A 19,375-nucleotide genomic window follows, 5' to 3' on the forward strand; every position below is an offset into this window, starting at 1 on the left:
TAGAAAAGGCTACTAATGCGTATATTTGGGTTAGTGACAGAGAAGTCAGAAAAGCACATCTCCTAAATATTCCTCTATGTTAAAAAATTAGAAACAAATAGCCATTATGTAGTAAAGTAATGTGCAAACTTAACAGGAAAGCCATTAAGCCACAACTGAAAAAGCTGATATCATCCTCTCTACATTTTTCGAGGAAGGCATGACACTTGCTGAATGGCAAATTCTTTTAATTTGGTACTTAAATGTTAAGAGGAATTGTTACTGAGTTAACTGTATAATGGGAACAGTCCTGACAAAAAAAAATATGACCAGGTTTTACTTTTCATTAACCCTTCCCAGCCTGGACATGTTAGTGTGCAAGTCCATGTAAAACACTGAATAAGAACTGTGCTTGAAGGTGTGTAACAGCAGTGCATGTGTGGGGGGCTTTTTTTGAGGGGAATTAAGGCTGATTTAATGAACGGCATGCACTGAAACTTGCTGTGGTATTGGAACATGACAAACCCGGTGCATTTTATAGTGTTATAATTTTACAACTTTATCAGTGGTCCCTCTGGTCAGTCCCTTTTTGAGAAGGGAGGTAACGTTATTTGTTTGGCAGACAAGGTCCGATTTACAAAGTTATTTAAGGATTCAAAGGTGCAGATATGCGTCTGATGGACTTCATAATCCTTTTTTTCATCCTGTCAGGCACCTATCTACACGTTAAGTCTTCAAAAGACCTAGGAAAACGTGACCCAGGAGGCAACAGAGTGTGTGGGTCTGATTCTGTTCTCACTCGACGCTGCCTGAACTCTGCTCCAGCAAAGCTCCTTCTGATGACGTGTGGCGCAAGTGAGAAGAGAAACAGATGCAGTAGGAAACACCCGGGTTAGAGACCCGCATCTTCCGTGGCGCCTCGCGTCGGAGGCAGCACTGGTGTCAGCTCTCCACGTGTCCCTCTCCTGAAGCTCTGGTTTAACAATGTGCCAGGCTGGGAAGGGTTAAAAGCGGAACAGAGCCCCAAGCTTTGAACTAGACAATTCTTGGAAGTGTTCTTTCGTACCTTTCTTTGTCATCTTTACTAACAGATGAGTCTCGTTTATCTACATCTCTATCTCTGTCATGAGCTGCAGCAGATGAACTGCGCTCCAGCTCTCCTGGCTTCAGCCAGGGCGGAGGGGTCGGGAACGAAGGAGGAGTTCGGTGCAGTCGGTTCCAGGGCTCGTGAGGGTTGCTAAAGCTCTGCATACTGGGGCCATCCTTGTGGCCGAACATTGAGTTGGGTGCTGAAATGGTGAAGTGGAAAACAAAAAGGTTTAAGAAAAAGGTATGCTCTAGTGAAGGTACTTACCAAAAAAACTTTTACAGCACTCAGAGTTAAAATGAATACATATTATTGGGAGCTGGAAAAGGAAAGGAAATTAACAGAGATTCATTAGAGGGTCTCATTCCTAAAAATGGGCAGGCATCTGACAGCTCTTTTAATTGGAAAGGGAAATGCTGTGGATAAAATTGACACGGGATGAAGCAGTAAGATAAAGGCGACAATGATCCTTAGTCCAAATATTTTGGAAACATCAGGAAATGGCCATTATACGGACTATAAATAATGGAACTTGTTGCATTTGATCCTGAACCAAAGGAAAACAATATGTGACCGAAACCATGCCGGATTTGAAGTATGGAGAAAGAGAGGGATTTTTAAAAGGATGATCTTTTGTGATTGGCCAAATCTAGAGAAATGTTGATGATCCTGGACAAACAGACGCAGGTTAGCGATCTTTTCCAGGCACGTGTCCTGGATTACTGGTGAGAAAGGAAAAAAAAAAATGTTCCCATCCACAGCTAGGGATGCTGCACGCATTAACTATTTCTGAACATGCAATAAACCCATGAGAAATTTCACAAACTCCTTAGACTCATAGGTTCTATATCCCTTTTTTTTTTTTTACTGAACAATGTAATGGTGACATTTAGCACTATGTTGAACCCAAACTATTCAGTAACTAACAGAAAATAATTTACTGATGACTAAAAAATGATGTTATTTAGACAAAAAAGGTCACTTTTCAAATTCCCATCTCTTAGTCGTATGTGGTCTAAGCAACTGGTAAAAAAGACAGCAAATAGTCACCATCACTCAATATCCTGAATTACAGAGCAAACAAGAATTCAGAAGCGAAGAGGTTACTCACTAACTGTCGGGTTCCCGAGTCCCCCGAAGGCATTACTGCCCACTGCCGTGAGGCTGCTGAAGGAAGCCGGTCGATTGAAAGGCTCTGCAAACCAACGGAAACAGCCGAAGCTCACTGGCGTGTTGGTCATTACGATAAAGCATTAGCGCGTCATCCGACTGCGCTACGTCTGCGTGAAAGCTCAGCCTGTGCCCATCGGGAGCCGAGCATCATCCTCCCTCAGCACAGCAGTGCTTGTGAGGGGGTGGGACATAAAACCCACTGTGTTTTCCAACGACAGTATGCATGGGATCATCTCACAAGAAAAACTTCAAAGTAAAAAAAGATGTTAAAATACACATGGTATCGAGGCCTGTACTTCTGCCTAAGTAGCTACTTCGTTTAAGACCTGCAATCATCTCCACTTTTATTTCCTTTTATTCCAATTCAATTCCGTGGTCTTTCTCAGGAAACGTCCCTGGCTAGCAACACTATGATTAACTCTGGCACTGTGCTCCACACACCTTCAGGCCACGTCTCCTAAACCGTAGCCGGGATATAAATAAAATGTCCTATTCTGCTGATATGTCATCCTGACCTGAACGTTTTGTAATTCTCTTCATATTTATTGCTAATATTATACGAAAAACTAGTATGGACTGAAAAATCTAGTAATAATTTTTTTTAGTAATTAATGCATACAGACTGTAAGTCAGTCGTATGAAGCAAATTCTCCTCTCACTTAACTTTGGAGAAATCTAACGATTTTGATGAAACTACTTCTGATAAATACCAGCACAGAGGAAAGGAAGACCAAACCGAGCATGTTCTATAGGCAGCTAAGTGCAGAATGATAAAGCTACGTCGTGAGTCTGCTGTAGCAATTTGGTCACCCTCCCAAATCCTTCCCTATGCGAAATAAAATGCCGATTTAGAGTCTTGATCTCGGATGCTCCGGTAGGCAGCAGGCCACCTTCTTACAACATCAGTAAGTTAGAAGGGAAATAACAACATTTGGTAACTTGGATGGTTCTGTTTTTAAATGCATATTCACTAATTTTCACTAACAGACAAATTTGAGGCCAGATCACAAGATTTTAAGGATCTATTTCCCACTCACTTAAATGGAAAAGTAGGAGTTTGGAAAAGAAACACCTCTATGAACCAAAGCCTTAACCTTAAGGCATTTTTTTTTGGACTGGTTATAAACATGACTACAGTGAAACCTAACCAGCCCTGTCACTCTGCTCCTCTAACATCCAGGCTGTTTTCAGAAGTATTTCAAAACATGTGGTCAGTGATACTCTCATGTGTATTTAGAACTGCTGAATGTCATGACTAAAATTAAATGGTTAAAATGCTCGATTTGTAACGGTTAAGTAGGCAGGACACTCAAGGATTCTCCACGTGGGGAACCTCTAATGGTTTCAGTGGTCAACGTGCGTTACTTCTGAGTTGTAGTCACCGTTCGTTAGTCGTGGAGAGAACTTACCTAAGTGAGCAGCTGGGTTGAGAAAGTTGCTGTGGTGAGGCGGTGGGCCGAAAGGGGTGCCGGCTGGGTGACCCCCACCTGCCAAAACAAAGCACAAGGGCTGAATTCCCAGCAGGAGCTCAGGAAGGGATGAGCTGGGCTCTGGGCTCGACTATCGTTTCCTACAGGGCAGCTCACGTGGGCAGAGACTGCTGCACACTGGGCGGGGGCTCTCGGGTCAGCGTCCTATGCAAATGGCAGCTGCTTTGCTGAACAGAAATTCCCAGTTAGAGCGTAAGGGGCGGGGGGAATGTTTCAGTAGGGGGGAAAAAAGAGCACGTAAAATACAGCATATTTTCAATCTGTCATCTCCACGATGCATCAGACATCACTGTGTGAATAAACGGTCCTCCATTTACTACCTGTATGGCATGCCAGCAGGTTGGGCTTTTTTAAAAGCATATAGAAAGATTTTAAAGTATTTATCAAATAGACTAATAGCCCCTGGCATGTCTTGCAGAGAGTTCATAAGCCAAAGCATATGGGAGGTTTCCTTTTAATATGGCAAGGATTAGCATTTTAATGAGCACGCCACAAGGAGATTTCACTTCTCAGTACTCACTGGCTGTGGAGAAGAGCGTCGAGGGCCGGGCCAGGTCATGGGGGTGGTGGATGGCTCCAAAAAGGCTGGGGCCTGGTGGCCTGCTCAGGAATTCGGGTTTGAGGCCGAAGTCCAGCTTGTGCGGATCAGACTGCATCTGTTTCTGAAATGTAAAAACAGGATTTGGAAGAGACTGTCTTAAAAGATAGACATAAAAAGCACTTTCAGAATGATATGTGTATAGCAATTGATTCATAGCAGCTGACGTTTTAACGAGAATGTTAGTTTTTGGGACGCGAAGCATAGGTGCATAGCTATTTTCCAATAAGGGGGATCTAAGGCAGAGAGAGAAAAATCTCAGGCTCCCAATGCACATCTCCCACAAATTTCAACAGTGTTTTCACATACGCTCGCATCCAGCCCTCTGGAGCAAAGCATTGCAGCACCGACCTGACTTACAGAGCAAACATATTTTGAAGAGGCCTCCGACACTTGCTTAGCTGTAAGAATAGGTCTGCCTTAAAATAATAAAAGCAAAGCGGAAGAGAAATGTTAGTCTGGACCTGACCCCCGGCGGGCAGGCGTGTTAAAGGCTGGGTGAAAGCATCGACTGTAGCAGGCAGAGCCGCCAGCTGAGCCTCTTCCCACCGCAGGAATCCCTTGCCAGGCAGTCACGGCAGAGACGAGTCAACGGACACCAGAACCATTAATTTTAAACGTGAAGCTGCAGTCTAGAAACGCTTGATAGAGTGTGTCTTTCAGTGCCCCTCGGGCTGCAACTGAGCAAGCTAGGGGCTAAACTGAATCAAATTACAGATGAAGCGTATTTGAGTCTAAAGAATTGAAGTCCCATTTTGACTGCCCGCACTCCAAATTCAAAGCACCATTATGTCACTGTCTTTATTTATGTGGTATTGGAATGAGCAGGCTTTCTTTTTTAAGGTAAATTTGCTGAGGTAGCTGCATTCTAAATGATAAGTGGATGAAGGATGGGCTCTTCTTTGTGCCACGTACTCGTTTCAGTGGTCCCTACTTCAACAGTTTTATAGAATGAAGAGGAAAACCAAATTCCCAATTACCTGTGCTGCCAGAACTCCCTAAACACAGATTGCTGATTAATTGTGCAGGTCAGCTGAAAGGATTTACGAGTGGGTAACACCGAACCAGTAGATCTTAACAGTAATTCTGGAGCACGTTACGCTTTATAAATCAGTGTTTAATACTGTGCCAGCTCAGAGTACGGACTATTACAATGATATAAATATGCATATTAAAAAGTTATGACCAAGTTAACGTGCGTGCCTAGTAGCTGTTTTTCAAGTGCTACTAACATATCTATGTAGCTATGAGAACAAAAAACAACAAAAAAAGGCAAAAAAAGGCTTTGTCAATGTTTGAGATAACGGCCTGCCAAGAATATTGAAATGGAAAAGATGGCCAAGTTAAGGTCATGGCTTATAAGGAAGTAATACTGTAGTGCTTTAATCATTTTAAAAAGTTCAGAAAATACAAATGCCCCAGTTGAAGCCTGCGTGCCAGATTTTTACGCTGTGAACTCTTTTTGTTCTTCTTTTTAACAACCATGTTATAAACCTCTGACAGGCATTACTCAGAATAGCAAACACTGGCTGAAACTTTAATTGCAGCCATATGAACGGTGCTGTTCCAAATAATGAAAAAATTCCTCGTCTGAAGAGGAACAGGAATATTGTGGATGTGTTAAAAGATTCTGGAACGTGTAGGTTTACCTAAAAATAGTATCAAAGAAAATTGATCGGATTTATTTTATCTCCAGCTGCTGTTCAGGAGAGCATCCCTCTTGACGATAATCCTTACGGATGTATTTGAAGGCCAGCAAATGTGTAACACCTTACCTCAGGGCCCACTGAAATCAGTGTAAATGTCTGCACTAATGTCATGGCACGTTAGATCGGGCCATAAGGCCTTTCCTAAAAGAGAGAGGGCCAATTACAGAGCATAAATTCGCTCGTGAATCCAGGCCAGTAACGCACTGGCCAGTCTAAGGAGGGGTGTAAAACTGCTTTGTGCCTAGAGCTGGTGTGCAACCCTGGCTTCACCCGAGGAATTCCCTGGGCGTGCAGACAGGTTACACAGGTCTGAACTGCGTCTTGGTGCAGAGGTACAGGCGGGCAAACAGCATCCGCAGCTGCATGCAATTTTTCCTGGGGTCAGGAAGGTTGTGTTTTAAAGGTTCCTATCTCGCCTGCTTCTCCAGTGCCTGCTGTTGCCCTCTGCAAGCAATTACTAGCGGGCCAGAGAGTTACCAATTCTTCCGTACTTTGCAAGCGCTCTGGTGGCACTGCATGCAAACTTGAAATCTCTGAGTCAATGTATTTTATTCCCTGCTCTACGGTCAGGCAGCGTCTTCAGCTTGTGCAGAAGAAAAGGCACCTTCGCAACCCTGGGCTAGAAGGAGAAATCATTCTGTATGGGCCTTCAGGCAGAGATTTCACACCTCGGGGGCACAGGCAGAGGGGAGGACTTCACGCCCGGGTGGGAGTCTGACAGCCCACGGGGACAGAAACCAACGCGCCTTAATGCCCACACCTAATTTTTTGACTGAACTGAGATAGTAAAATACATTTCCCAATTATTCTTGAAATTATCATCATGCACAGCCTCAAAAGTCAAGTAACATCCTTTCCTGTACTTCTGGGCTTTACTCCTGTTTTGTAACACCCAAGATAGAAAAGTACGAGGTAAAAGAAATGGCTGCATGAAAATGGCACTTACTGAGTTATAAATACACCAGTATGACCTCTCTCTGAATATCAAATCAAGGAAGATTCAAAGGACATAGATAGCATGGGAATAATAATTTCATTTCAAGAAAATACCTTTTCAATAAAATAAAAAAAAAGGACATATAACTCTCTAGGTCCATAATCTTGTCTTTTTTGATAATGGGAAGAAGATGAATGAAGATCACTAGCAGGGGAAACATAAGGAAGCAGAGAGGAGAGAGATGTCTACTGCAGCAAATTAACCTGTCAACCTTGTTTAAAAGGGTTATTTTTAAACTCTATTAGCTGCAGGTTTTAGTAGCTGTTCAACATCTTCATATTCTATAGCACTGCCTTATACAATTCCATGGCATACACAGACTGCAAAGCGCTACGGGTTTTTCACTTTCTACCACAAGCTATTGACTCCTGAAGTACAAGTCTGAAGAGTAAAGAACACCAGCCTTTCCTGACTGACTGAAAAACTCCAGCAGCAACACGGAATTTTTCAGTGACAAGTTCAGTGACAATATTACAAAGGGAAAGAAACCGGCTGGAAGGGCTGTGAGCAACCTGATCTGGTTGGAGATGTCCCTGCCCGTGGCAGGGGGGATGGACTGGATGGCCTTTAAAGGTCCCTTCCATCCCAAAGCATTCTACGATATGATTCTACGATTCTTTGCAATAAAAATATGGTTAAAGTAAGAATGGAAATACCCTAACTATTAAATGAATAAATTATTTGTTTTTCTCTGACATCTGTCTCAGGAGAGCCTGAACTGGCCATGGCCCTCACCCTTGAAGTCTCAAAGCACGTATAACAAAGAAAAGACTTCCACCCCTCTACCTTCGGTGCAGTGAGACAGTGCCTGGATAACGTCACCCCATCGGAGAGGCGCCGCGCGCCTAACCAGCCCAGACACGTACGGGTGCCAACCTCCGGCTACGAGACGGGCTGTGGAAAAAGACTGATGGGAGCCTGTGCAGCCCCATCGGATAAAGCATTGTAGGGACAGGAGAAATCTTCCTGTGCCCTCTTCTGGCCGTGAACATTAATAAGAGGAATGGGATACACGTGCCTAGCTTCTCCAGACTTAAAAAAAATTAATCTTGATATGTTTGTGTCCTCAGCCATAAATAAAAGCAATGTTGTAGCTCACAGGCACACCCATTTAGCTCTTCCTAGCTACAAACTGGTTGTTATCGCCCAAGATCTCGCGTGTCCTTGCTCCGCGGCATCACAGACATTCCTTTGAAACTCCACCTTTAGTTTTTAATTCCGATATGCCATCGTTATGAAACGGAAGGTTATGCTATAATGCTACACGTGGTTACTTTAACAAGGCATTAGCCGTGGCATAGAACTGCTAACAGCGAGAGGCGCACTCTTCCTCTCCCAGGTTTGCACTGTGCAATTCATCTGAAATGCCGGCGTGCCCAGAAGACTGACCTTGACTTTCTGTTGGTGATGGTATATCTGCCAGGCGATGTGAACATGCATAGCGCACCACTTTCCAGGTTTCTGGAAAAAACAAAGGGATACAACATGAATCAGCAACTCTCAAAAACCTGTGATGCTTCATTCTAGTTAGAGCAGCTCTTGCCAGCTCTTAGCCCCGTCTGTTTTGGTCTAGGGGATTCCCCACACCAAGACAACTGAAAGCAAAGGGTCTCCCTTCAGTGCCTCCCCCCGCCGTCCTCTTGGGAAACCAGAAACGCAAAGACTTTGTCCCTTGCTAAGAAGTTTATCCAGGAATGCTCCTGGTCACTCCCCTCTCCAAATAAACCCATGCTTGGGTTTTACACGCTCCTGCAATCTTCTGATGCCACTGGCTGAGAATGCAGCTTGCGTTACTGGAATCAATGAAACTGCCTCCCAGCTAGCAGCCGCTCTGCACGGCTGGATTGCTTCACAACCGCGCGTTGAGTTCATTTCCAAAGGTGCAGCTATTCGAAGACTAGCCTTTCCACCAAAAGATGAAAATGAAAGCACTTTAAAAGATCACTCCGGTTTTCAAAATGAATCTGACTCCCTCATATAATTGCTGGTCTGTACCTCCAAAACTCTGGCTCAAAAACATGCTGAAAAAATCGGAGGTCGGCCAATTCACTCTGTTTGGGAAGGCTCTCTGCATCCTTCCTGACACCAGGCTTTTAAGTCACGGGGAGGAGAGAGGGAGGAAAGAACCGGAGAGTGCTCTTTGGGTTTTCGTGCCGGTTTTGTACTCCATTTCCAGGACATCTGGAAATGTTGTCTGAAAAAGACTCATTCAGGACATACTTTCTCCAATTTTGTTATTTAGGGGTCTATAGTTAACTACACAACTAATGATTCCTGCAGATTTAAAAATAATCACAGGAATTCAAGAAGCTCCTCAAGCTACTGGTAACTTAAATGTTTCACAAACCATGGCACTGGGTCTGCCTTCTGTTTCTAGGTGTTTATCATCCAACAGTTAAAAAACGCAAAAAAAAGTAACCCCCATCTCACACACATACTCCCCTAAACTCAAGCCTTTTGCTTATTCACAGCAACGGCCTGTGCTAGGGATGTAATGAGTTCACCTGGTGGGCACGATCAAAATGCAGACCTTGTGGACCACAGTGAAAAACAACAAAAAAAACTTTTGGATCACCGAGAGACTGGATCTTTTGATCCTTATTTCTATAATATTTTGTGTTTGAAGTGGATTGTCTGTCTATACGTGACAGTAGGGCACTTGGGTAGGAAGTACCATACGGAACAACACTGCAAACACACAGGAAATAATAAAAAGCAAAATTGTTCAGCCTGCAGTGAGATGACAAGGGATCACAGCCAGGGTAGGTCTGCAGGATTTGGCTCAGGAAACCTTGTAAGCCAGCGCGATAGAAGGATTATCAGTGTTTCACCCCTAGTATTCATGCTAGGGGGCTGCAGGAGAAGAACAGAAAGCTTCCACCTTTGAAACTGCCTGTTTTCCTTGAGCGACCGCAAGATGCACGCAAAGAAGGACTGACCATGCTGCTCGGCAAACGCGGTGTGGAACACCCGGGATGAAACATGGCATTGCTTTATAATTAGTCTGCTGCTTTAACCCGGTGGGGACTGAGACGAGCTTGACAAACTGCATCACAAGAAGATTTCTTACCCTCAACATGGGCCTGAACGGATCTGTCAACTGTGAAAAAGAAATGACAGCTTGGTTACATGCCTGTCACTCAAACAATTGCTCTAATTAACAAATTTGTATTGCTTCATTAAGAGATGAAATTAAAATGTGTAATTTTACTTTCAAATGAAGCCCTTTTGGATAATAATTAGTCCTTAGCCTCCGTATTCGAGCCGGTCTCCCTCCCCCCATGGCTGTTGTACCTAAGTGTTGACAAGCAACTAAACAAGCCTCACACAGAGCGCTCTGTCCTCTGGCATCATCATTAATTTGTTGATTTAATGCTACAAAAATGGCTGGTTAACTACTCTGAAGAAAAACACAGCTCTATCCTTTGGGCGAACTTCTGTTCTCATCTTCCAAAGCTGCGCGGCTCGCGAGAAGACTGGAGAGTGGACAGGGCCACTTTTTCCCAGGCTTGATCCCACGAACTGGGTTGGAACGGGCTGGAATGGTGCTTCAGACGTGCCCCTGCAAACCAGTGACCGTGTCCGTTCAACGGCTACGGCATTAGGTCCTCGACCAGTACGTTCCAATAGCCATTACTGACAGCCTGCTTGCCTGATGGGCTCGCTGTCACAAATTGGCTTGGCCTTAAATGTTTTTCACATTGCAACAGATGTAGGTAAACAGCGGCTGTATAAAAAAAAAAAATTTCTCATTATTGTTTTTTTTTTCTGTGGCCTGGTTTTTCTGAGGTAGGTCATTTTCTTAGTCTCCTTTTTTGCTCACATTTCATCAATTAATGCTGGAAAATAAATTCGATTTATTGGGTCTTTCTCATTTGTTTTGGATTTTCTTTTCTGAAATGCAATACTAAAGGAGATTTATAGGTGTAAGAGGCACTTTGCAGACTCAGTGATGGCACAATACATCATCCTGAAATAATCGAACCTACCCTACAAGTTGAAAGAGAGCATAAAGCTAAATGACTTAATGATGGGAGGCTCCAGTTATCTTTTCAATTAGATGGAATAAACAGAAATGGAAAAACATGGTTCCTTTTGGTATAAAGCTCAACTACAGCACCAATTCAGAGCAAAACAAAGTACTGGAATTTGGCACAACCCAAAGAAAAGAGCTCAGCTGTACTTAAAAGTTGAGCCATACACCACAACGTGGACCTTCAAGGAGAGCTCCCCATTGCTTCTGTCAGCGAGTTCTGCTAAAAACATGACTGCGTGATGTTCCTCATCGCAAACAACGTGTATTAACTCAAACATGCAAACAACCCACGGGCATTCGCAAAGACCAGAGAAAGGCTAAAGGACAAAGTGCTGAGACGATAAACGCTATTCACATAGGCTCACTCAAAAATCCGGAGGCGCCAAGTGATCAATACAGTGCATCCGTACTTCGCTGGTGCAATCAATGATACAGTAACCAAGGGAATAACTGTCATTACCCACATTAAAAACAATTACAGAGTATACACATAAATCTTGAAGAGGTTTGTACATTTCTACGCCGAATTGGACTTTTACGCCTTTACCCCTGGGCTTGTGGGGATGCCTGCCGACAGCAAGGGAAGAGCTCTCCCACTGCACGGCATCCGTCTGCTTTTGCTGATGATGAACAGAAGCAAGGATCAGGATTTCACTTTTTCTCCTACAGCTTCTCTAGTTTCGTTCAGACTAAGCTTCAGCGTTAGGATGTTAATTTGGACACGCTGAAGACGGTAGCTCTAGCATTAAAGGTTTTCAGGAGGAATAGCTTTACTTGAGAAAAATACAACATTTTCTACAGACCCGTGGATCTTTCTGTAGAAGGGTATGTGGGACAGTTCCAGGTCTGGCTGCAACATCAATAGGATTGGAAGTCTAGAAATACCACAAGGAAAGACAGCATTAATGAGTAACGCAACGCATAAAAGCAACAGAGAGTGAAAAATAATACTTCTTTATCATTAACATTGCCCAAGCAACGAAGATAAACTTTTTAAAGAGGAAAGGGTAACCGTTATAATCCCCTTAGTAACGTATGTATTATCATCTCAACTTTCAAACTTCCATCGTCCACCAACTTCCCATTACCTTAATCCAAGAGACGTGAGAGAAAAGCGACTGTTTGCACTGGAAAATCTTTCCACTATCGAAAACCTGATTAGCAACATACTTATGATACGGCGTCTGAAGCAGTATTTGGAGGACCAAGCTCGCGCTCTGCTGCCTACCAGTAATGCACTGGAACTGGCTGAAACTGGTAACCTGACTGTCAACACACAGAGCATCAGCAACCTCTTTAGTCACTGTGCAAGGATCTGAACCCCATCCACAATGAGCTGCCACTGGATGGATAGCTGGAAAAGGCAACACCCCGTTGACAAAAATTAAAGCTTTTCCCATGATTTGAATGTAAATATTCAGCTCGTATGACAAAATGCATCTTTGTAAAAAAAAAAACAACCCCCAAACAACTACATTTAGACAGAGCATCTTCCTACACTAAAACGAAGAAAAACAGAAATCAGCTACAGTATAACTAACAATTAAGTACCCGAGTTGTTAACAGTCTGATTACCATACATACGAAGAATCCCACTAATGAACTGCAATTTACATATTCAGTCATTACAGTGGATGGGCCAATTTAAGAACGAAGGTGTCTTCTCTACAGAAATTTCAGCCCTGATTTCAGTCTTTAGTTGCAAAGACTACAGACTACAGAGGATGATTTCCTCCCACTTATAAATCAAGAGTGACTTCATGAAAACAAAGGAAAAAAAAAAAAACCAAACTCATCACATTTATCTATCCTAGCTATCGCAAATGAGAGGAGAACCGAATCAGTGTATTGCATTGTGGTGGAGCTGCGAGATAATTATGGAAATGAGTAAACAATAACGATCATGATTTCTTAAAATCTTGATTATTACGTGACCTTACATTAGTGCCTACTATCTGAGAACTAATTATATTGCTTCTAAAGTTAACTATGCCATTATATATAATTTTTTTTAATGTATGTAGATGTATCTGAACCTAATGAGAAATAACTTCTCTTTGTAGTAAATTTGGAAAAAGACAATTGTCCTCCGTGGAATCAGGCTGTAAAACTCAGATCTCGACTGCTCCAGAATCCGAACCACATTCTAAACCTAAACCTAACCTGGCTCGCAACACCGGTGTATTTGAGTAGTAACAGATATACAAATAATTCCTTTCTTACCTTGGGTTGAAATGCGCCTTGTAGCGAGCCAAACGGGCCAGTTGGAGGAATCATGGGAGGAATACCTGATACAGCTGGAGGATAGGAGTGAAACAGCTGTAACAAGAAGACAGAAGAACGTGAATACAAGCGCGCGTCCAAACGAAGACAGAAGTTGAGCAGACAGCGAAAGCATTCCTGCAGAGTAGTAGGGAAATGGTACACGGCGAGAACCGAGAAGCACTGAAGAAGTGATCTCGTTGCAACGATGTTAGTTAAAGCAGTCAATGAAATGTTCACAAATGTCATGACGTTTAGAGCTTAAAAGCAGTTCCAAAATCATAAAGCCAGCAACCTGTCCCCTGGATTAGGCCCCAGCGTAAGAGATTTTTTTTTTTTTTTTAAGTTATTAATTTTTAAATTGGATAGAGGTTTTACATGGTTTCAGTTCGCAAGCCATTTCAAGAGAAAAGGCAGAACACTGAGCCAAATAAGACTCAGAAATCTACCGTTTAAGTGGAAAAAAAACCCTTACGAGGTCTAGGATATTGTCTCATTAAAACTCCATTAGTACGTTAGGATTTTAATAGTATCTGTAGGAAATGAGGAAAATACGCACAATTCTTACTTCATTAGCCTGTCTGAGAGGATATCCTGCCACATCTAATATTAGCAGAGAGACAATCTGATTTGTTAAAAATGATTATTTAAACAAAATGTTGAGGCAGAACCCCCCCAAAAATGTAGGGTACTGTTTTTATAAAGACAGACTACTAAGCATAAAAAAAGTGCACATCTCCACTGATCCCAACGGAGCTGTTCTAAGAGAATTTAGAAGGGAAAAAAAAAAAAAAGCTGTTTTGTACTAACGCAGACAAACACACGGGAAACAAGCAAGTAAACCGTAACGTCCAACTCTTCTCTTGACTCTGGGGTCCGGCTGTGAATCTTTGACTCATGCTGTAACACGGTTAACTTGCCCAATTCCACGGAAAATGATGAGATTACAGACAAAATCGCTTTCTGGTAGGAGCTGGGGGTTCAAAGCATCACACAGCAACTACGTTCTCACTGTGAAACCTCAGGGTCTGAGGGGGGATGGCTGCTCACTCGGCTGGTACTGCCACCCAAAAACCGAAGGGGTTGTCTGGCTGACAGATTCACCTCTGAACGCAGCGGATCACAAATCCACCTACTGGGTGCTACTTTTAAGATCAAAATAAATGAGTTAATGGCCAATTGAACAGAAGCAGGACTGGGCAAAGTAAAAGACTGGACATGCGGAGCGGGCAAACACGGAGAAAGTCACATCCCAGAGTACATCAGTACTGCAAAGTTTTGGTGAATTTGTTTATGCCAGGCATATGTATGTGCTTTTCTTAATCGTTTTTCCTTCCACTAGCTTATCGTGCAAGGTCATTTATTCATATTATAGTTGCTGAAAGCTGAGAAAATATGTCAGTATTTTAGAGGTATCAAAAGATTTTCTCAGTTTAAAAGCACGGAATCAAGTCTCCTTTCATAACACGTTTCTATTGTTGTTTTTAATTCTATTTAATTTGGACCTGCTCCATTCAATGATGCAGAAAGCATTTTTAGATTAGTTGATACTGAACTGCAGGCATTTGAGAAATCATTATGAGACACATGCCCTCATTTACAATAACTTTTAATGAGTAAAATGTGTTTTAAATCCTTGCAGTGTCTTCTGCATTTAATTCTGTGTGTAATGGACTAATTCCAAACGATGGAAAGAGACGTAATACTTCATATTCTATTGGCTATGACTAATAATAAGGAATGCTTTCCTTAGAGTCTTATAACAACTGGTAAGTTAATTAAATGTGACCTTTCCTCAAGGTCAGAATTATTAATAAAATATAAATATTGTATCTCCAGGATCTCCTTGTATCAGTTCAATTCCTCCAGCTTTCAAAACACACCTTTCATAGTCAGCGTTTCCTTTTTCTCCCTCTCTTTCGAACAACATTTCGTCAGGGAACAACGTCGTACCCACGGCTCCCCTGGGGCCGGGGGCAACGGAACCCCAAACTAGACCCTGCATCGACTCGAGGTAAAAGCAATGCCTCGCTGCGCTACGGGAAGGCCCTCCCAAAGAAGAAATGATGGTAAAATCAAAGATGCCGAGAAAGAAAACCGTTTTAAATCTCTACATGAGCTTCTGTGTTCCCTATTCTAAAGTAGATTGATTTTAACTCTCAAACAGACCTCCTTCTCCCGCAAAGTTCACTTACAAGCATTAAAACCTATCTGAATTTGTGGTGAGGATCCATAGTGGAAACTCTTGTCGCCAGGAACAGCTCTACGGGAGTGCCACTGTTTCACAGGATTTCTACAAGAGGAAAGGCCCTCTCGGGGAGGCACTTGCGGCAGCCAAAGGATGCTTTTTGATACTGCAGCTGCTCAGGAAACTGCTGCAAGCAGTTCCTCCGTTACCCATACAACCTACAGTCGTAGCAGAAGAGATTACTGAAATACCCTGGCTAGCAGGGCCTTGCTGTAGTTTAGGGAAGTCTGTTAATCCAACGTGATTTGTAGCCATCACGTTGATCTTCTGCTAAACACCCAACAGGCGCCGTAGTGAGGACATTGCAGCCACGTCACAGGGAAGGGCAGGCGGGGGCGGGAACGGGCCGGACCTCTGCTGGGGGAGCTCTGCCAAGTTCAACAGCACGGCTCGCTGGCTAACCCAGAACCACGCAAAGCCTTTCCTTACTTTAAAGGGGGTCACGCCATGACCTTTGCAATTCAAGTAACTGCCAGATTTATAAGAGATTATGTCACTGAATTTGAAAAGCGTATGCAGTTGGAGACTTTTGCAATGTTTCTGATATCGCATGTCGACTTCTGTGGTTTATTTGTCTAAAATTCATTTACCTATTTCCCAGTTCCATGTTCTTGCTTGAATCAACATGCCACATTGATGATGATATATCTTTTGAAGCCATGTAAAGCTCAGCAAATAAAAGTGTAATTTTGCAAACGATGCAAATGAGCAGCATTACCCTTTTGAGTAAAAGTGACTGTCGTAGGCTTAAACGTTTGCCTAATACTCCTAGAGCCTGGATCCTGCAAACACGCTCATACAGTTGAAGTTACTCAAAGGAGGTGTCAGAAATTAATAGGACTATTCACACGTACCACAGGCACGAGCTGTTAGCAGGAACTGTGTTTAATTGGTACAGCAGAAAGCATCACACTGTCATCTTAACCAGTTTTTTTTGCCCAGTTCCACTTCTAAGCAAAACCAACACATACAGCCAAGTGCTTTGCAAATTTCTGAGTGCTGATGCAGTACTCCTTCTCTCATCAAAATATCACTATTGCATTTAGACAGTCTTGCCATATTCAACCAGACACCTGCCTCTGCCAATATGGTGAAGGAAATGCAACCCATATTTCAGCAGCAAATGAATCAGTAGATTCAAACCCTTAAGAGCAGACGCTTTACAATTAACTGGAATACTAAAAATCAGTTCATCTCAATAAATAACATTTTTGGTAGCTCTCAGATAAACACATCTAGTGCGTAGCTGGATTCATGTTGCTGTCATCAAACAGAGCTTTCAAAACATAACAAGCCCAGTGGATCAGGTGTGCCTTTGAAATCTGAAGAATAAGACAAGTTTTCAGATTTTATAAAACAAAATACGATATATCAGGAAAACTATTAGATTACCTATCCCTGAAGGATTTGTATGACAGTCTGTCATTTCATTTCAAGTTTCTTAGGAAAAATATCAGTCTAAGGGTTTGTGGCACAACTGAAACACAGTGATGAAATTGCTGCTCTCTTCTGCTTCATGTAACAGTCAGCTCTTCTGTCTCATCGTTTTCACATCAAACCCGTCTCCAAATGCTGTATGAGCAAGAGATCTTTTGATTGGAAAAGCTGATACTGCATCTTTATCAGAAACAAGCACCACGAATGCAAGCCTTCAAAAGCCAAAGCAACCAAGAACAGTAATGGTAAATCCTGGAGTGATGATTAGGGAGAGATTCGACATTGTGCCATTGATTGAGTGGTGATCCCAACCCACCACAGAAAAGCAGTTAAGTCAGTTTTAAACAGAGTAATAAAACTCACACTGTGACGGTAGAAGGGGTCAACTTTTGTAGGGTATTTGTCAAACTGCAAAGGGATCAAAGCACAAACTAGTTACTTTATATTTCCTTGCTTTACTTCTGTTGGTAAAATAGAAGACTACTTCTCTATTATTTGGCAACCAACAGAGAGGGAAAATATCCAGAAAATTAAGTTTCCAATGAAACTGCTTGGGATTTTTCTTTCTTCAAAGTAAAATAAGGTCTTTAGGAGACAGGAAAGAGGAGGAGGCACCGGAGCGCGCCACTGGGATGCCCCAGGCACGAGCGCTCCTTCAGCCAGCAGCCTCGGCCCTCAGCCCCTGCGCTACCACCCGGACCTACTGCACGTGTGACCATCGCAAGGAAGGCACAGCCCTTCCTCTCCTGCCCAGCCGCGCCGGGGCGGCAGAGCACTCCTTCCCCGCAACCTGGCAAATTCTTAAATTTTTGTAATAAAGAATAGAGTTGTGCTCTACTTATCCTCACATTTCTGCCTGGGGTACGCACCATGGGCGGTGCTGGCGTTGGCATGATGGCAGTGGGTGGGATGGCGTGAGGGAAAGGCGTGAAGGTGTGCTGGTGTGTGTGTTGGTGTGTGTGCTGGTGCTGGTGCTGGTGCTGGTGGAACTCGGTCCTCAGGTACGGCGGCGGGCCCAGGGAGGCCCCGCGATCTGCGCTCTGCGAGGCCAAAAATCGTGTGTTTAGTTCCTGACGGAGAAGATCTTGTTCTGAAATACAAACAGCAAAACAACCCCCCGTGAGCTCAGGGACTTTTCCAGACCTTGTGCCACTTACTCTTTGCTGGCTGTGGTAGCAACGCCGTATTTAAAACTTCCTGGTGGCAACTCAGGCCATCGTACAGGGTAAGAAAGCTCCCTCGGGTATTCCCCAAAGGCCTGAGAGAGAGAAGAAAGTCTCCATTTCCTCTCTCTCTCACCAAGCCTGTCTTCACTACAGCGTTCCTCTGAGCGTTAACCTGAGGGCTCTCCCTAAGTTTGCAGGGACATGGACATAGTTGTAAATAGGTGAGGAGGTACGGGTAACCTGGAGCGAGTAACCATCGAGTGGCGGCTGCTACCGTGAGTACCCTGCTGCATGGACACAAACTGATGTTACTCAAATGCTGATAATCCTCCATTTTCTTCCCCCGGTTCCCTGTCAGTGATCTGCGAGGAACAGACGCGTTACATCTCCCCACAGCTGAAGTATAAAAGAGCACAGTTTTCTCCACCGATAAAAATGTCCACGTCTCACCCACCCGCCCACCCAATCTTGCACGTAGGGGAGCTCAGGACCGCTGTGCGCACAGCCACCGGAGACCTTCCCTCTAGCCAGGGAAGCAACGCTGGGCACAGACCACAACTGCAGCAAAGACGTTCGCTAAGGGGGTCACGGATTCTGCGTGGGCACATTATGAACTCTAGTGTGCTTTTACCACGGGGAGAAAAACACAGACATGGAAAAAGCACAGCCTTCCAAAAATATTCACTCCCAGGGCGGAAGAAAAGTATGTCGAGGTGGTTTTTGGCTTTGCTATCATTCCCAATTGTTCAGCGATGAGTACAGCCTCTACCCAACCAACAGCCACCATCAAATGGACCAAAAAGAATTATTCTGACTAAAACTGGAGAATTGGCTTCCTACGCTGCACTAGACATGCTCGGGCCGTGATCCCCCCGTCTCTTACCTGAGTAAGTACTACCAGCTGGGTGTCCTGGAACCTGCAGTGTCCCTGACGTCAATGGAGGTGGAGGAGGCAAAGCCGTAGGAGGGGCAAACATATTGGGGTGATGTGGGTGTGCGGGGGGCTGGAGGGTGGGCGTGAAGGTATGCAGCGGGCTGTGGCTGGGTAAGGAGAGGGGGAATGGTGAGGCCGAGGGGTGGTGAGATATGTGCGGAGGAGGGGCCTGAGTCTTGGCAGGAGTGCTGCTTCTGCTGCTGCTGTTAATGAAAAGAAAAGCAATTAAGCGTTGCATGGAAGAGAGAAAAGCTCCAAA

The 19,375-nt window shown here is 43.7% G+C and overlaps 1 protein-coding gene across 2 annotated transcripts in view; it reads right to left on the reverse strand.

The window, feature by feature from the left end:
* AUTS2 (activator of transcription and developmental regulator AUTS2) overlaps window positions 1-19,375 on the reverse strand; it is a gene marked incomplete at both ends in the record, with an annotated part of 791,016 nt that overhangs the window by 5,190 nt on the left and 766,451 nt on the right. The window contains 11 exons of one of the 2 annotated variants that reach the window (XM_082328604.1): window positions 1,046-1,268; window positions 2,178-2,261; window positions 3,649-3,726; window positions 4,250-4,391; window positions 8,423-8,494; window positions 10,104-10,133; window positions 11,873-11,944; window positions 13,293-13,388; window positions 17,380-17,424; window positions 17,886-18,106; window positions 19,066-19,319. In XM_082328604.1, the coding sequence (XP_082184730.1) occupies window positions 1,046-1,268; window positions 2,178-2,261; window positions 3,649-3,726; window positions 4,250-4,391; window positions 8,423-8,494; window positions 10,104-10,133; window positions 11,873-11,944; window positions 13,293-13,388; window positions 17,380-17,424; window positions 17,886-18,106; window positions 19,066-19,319 (1,317 nt within the window). The remainder of the gene's footprint in view (window positions 1-1,045; window positions 1,269-2,177; window positions 2,262-3,648; window positions 3,727-4,249; window positions 4,392-8,422; window positions 8,495-10,103; window positions 10,134-11,872; window positions 11,945-13,292; window positions 13,389-17,379; window positions 17,425-17,885; window positions 18,107-19,065; window positions 19,320-19,375) is intronic. The other variant, XM_082328605.1, reaches the window with a different exon arrangement.

The sequence above is a fragment of the Platalea leucorodia genome, assembly GCF_965183815.1.
Source record: "Platalea leucorodia genome assembly, chromosome: 16".
In the NCBI taxonomy this organism is placed as follows: Eukaryota; Metazoa; Chordata; class Aves; order Pelecaniformes; family Threskiornithidae; genus Platalea; species Platalea leucorodia.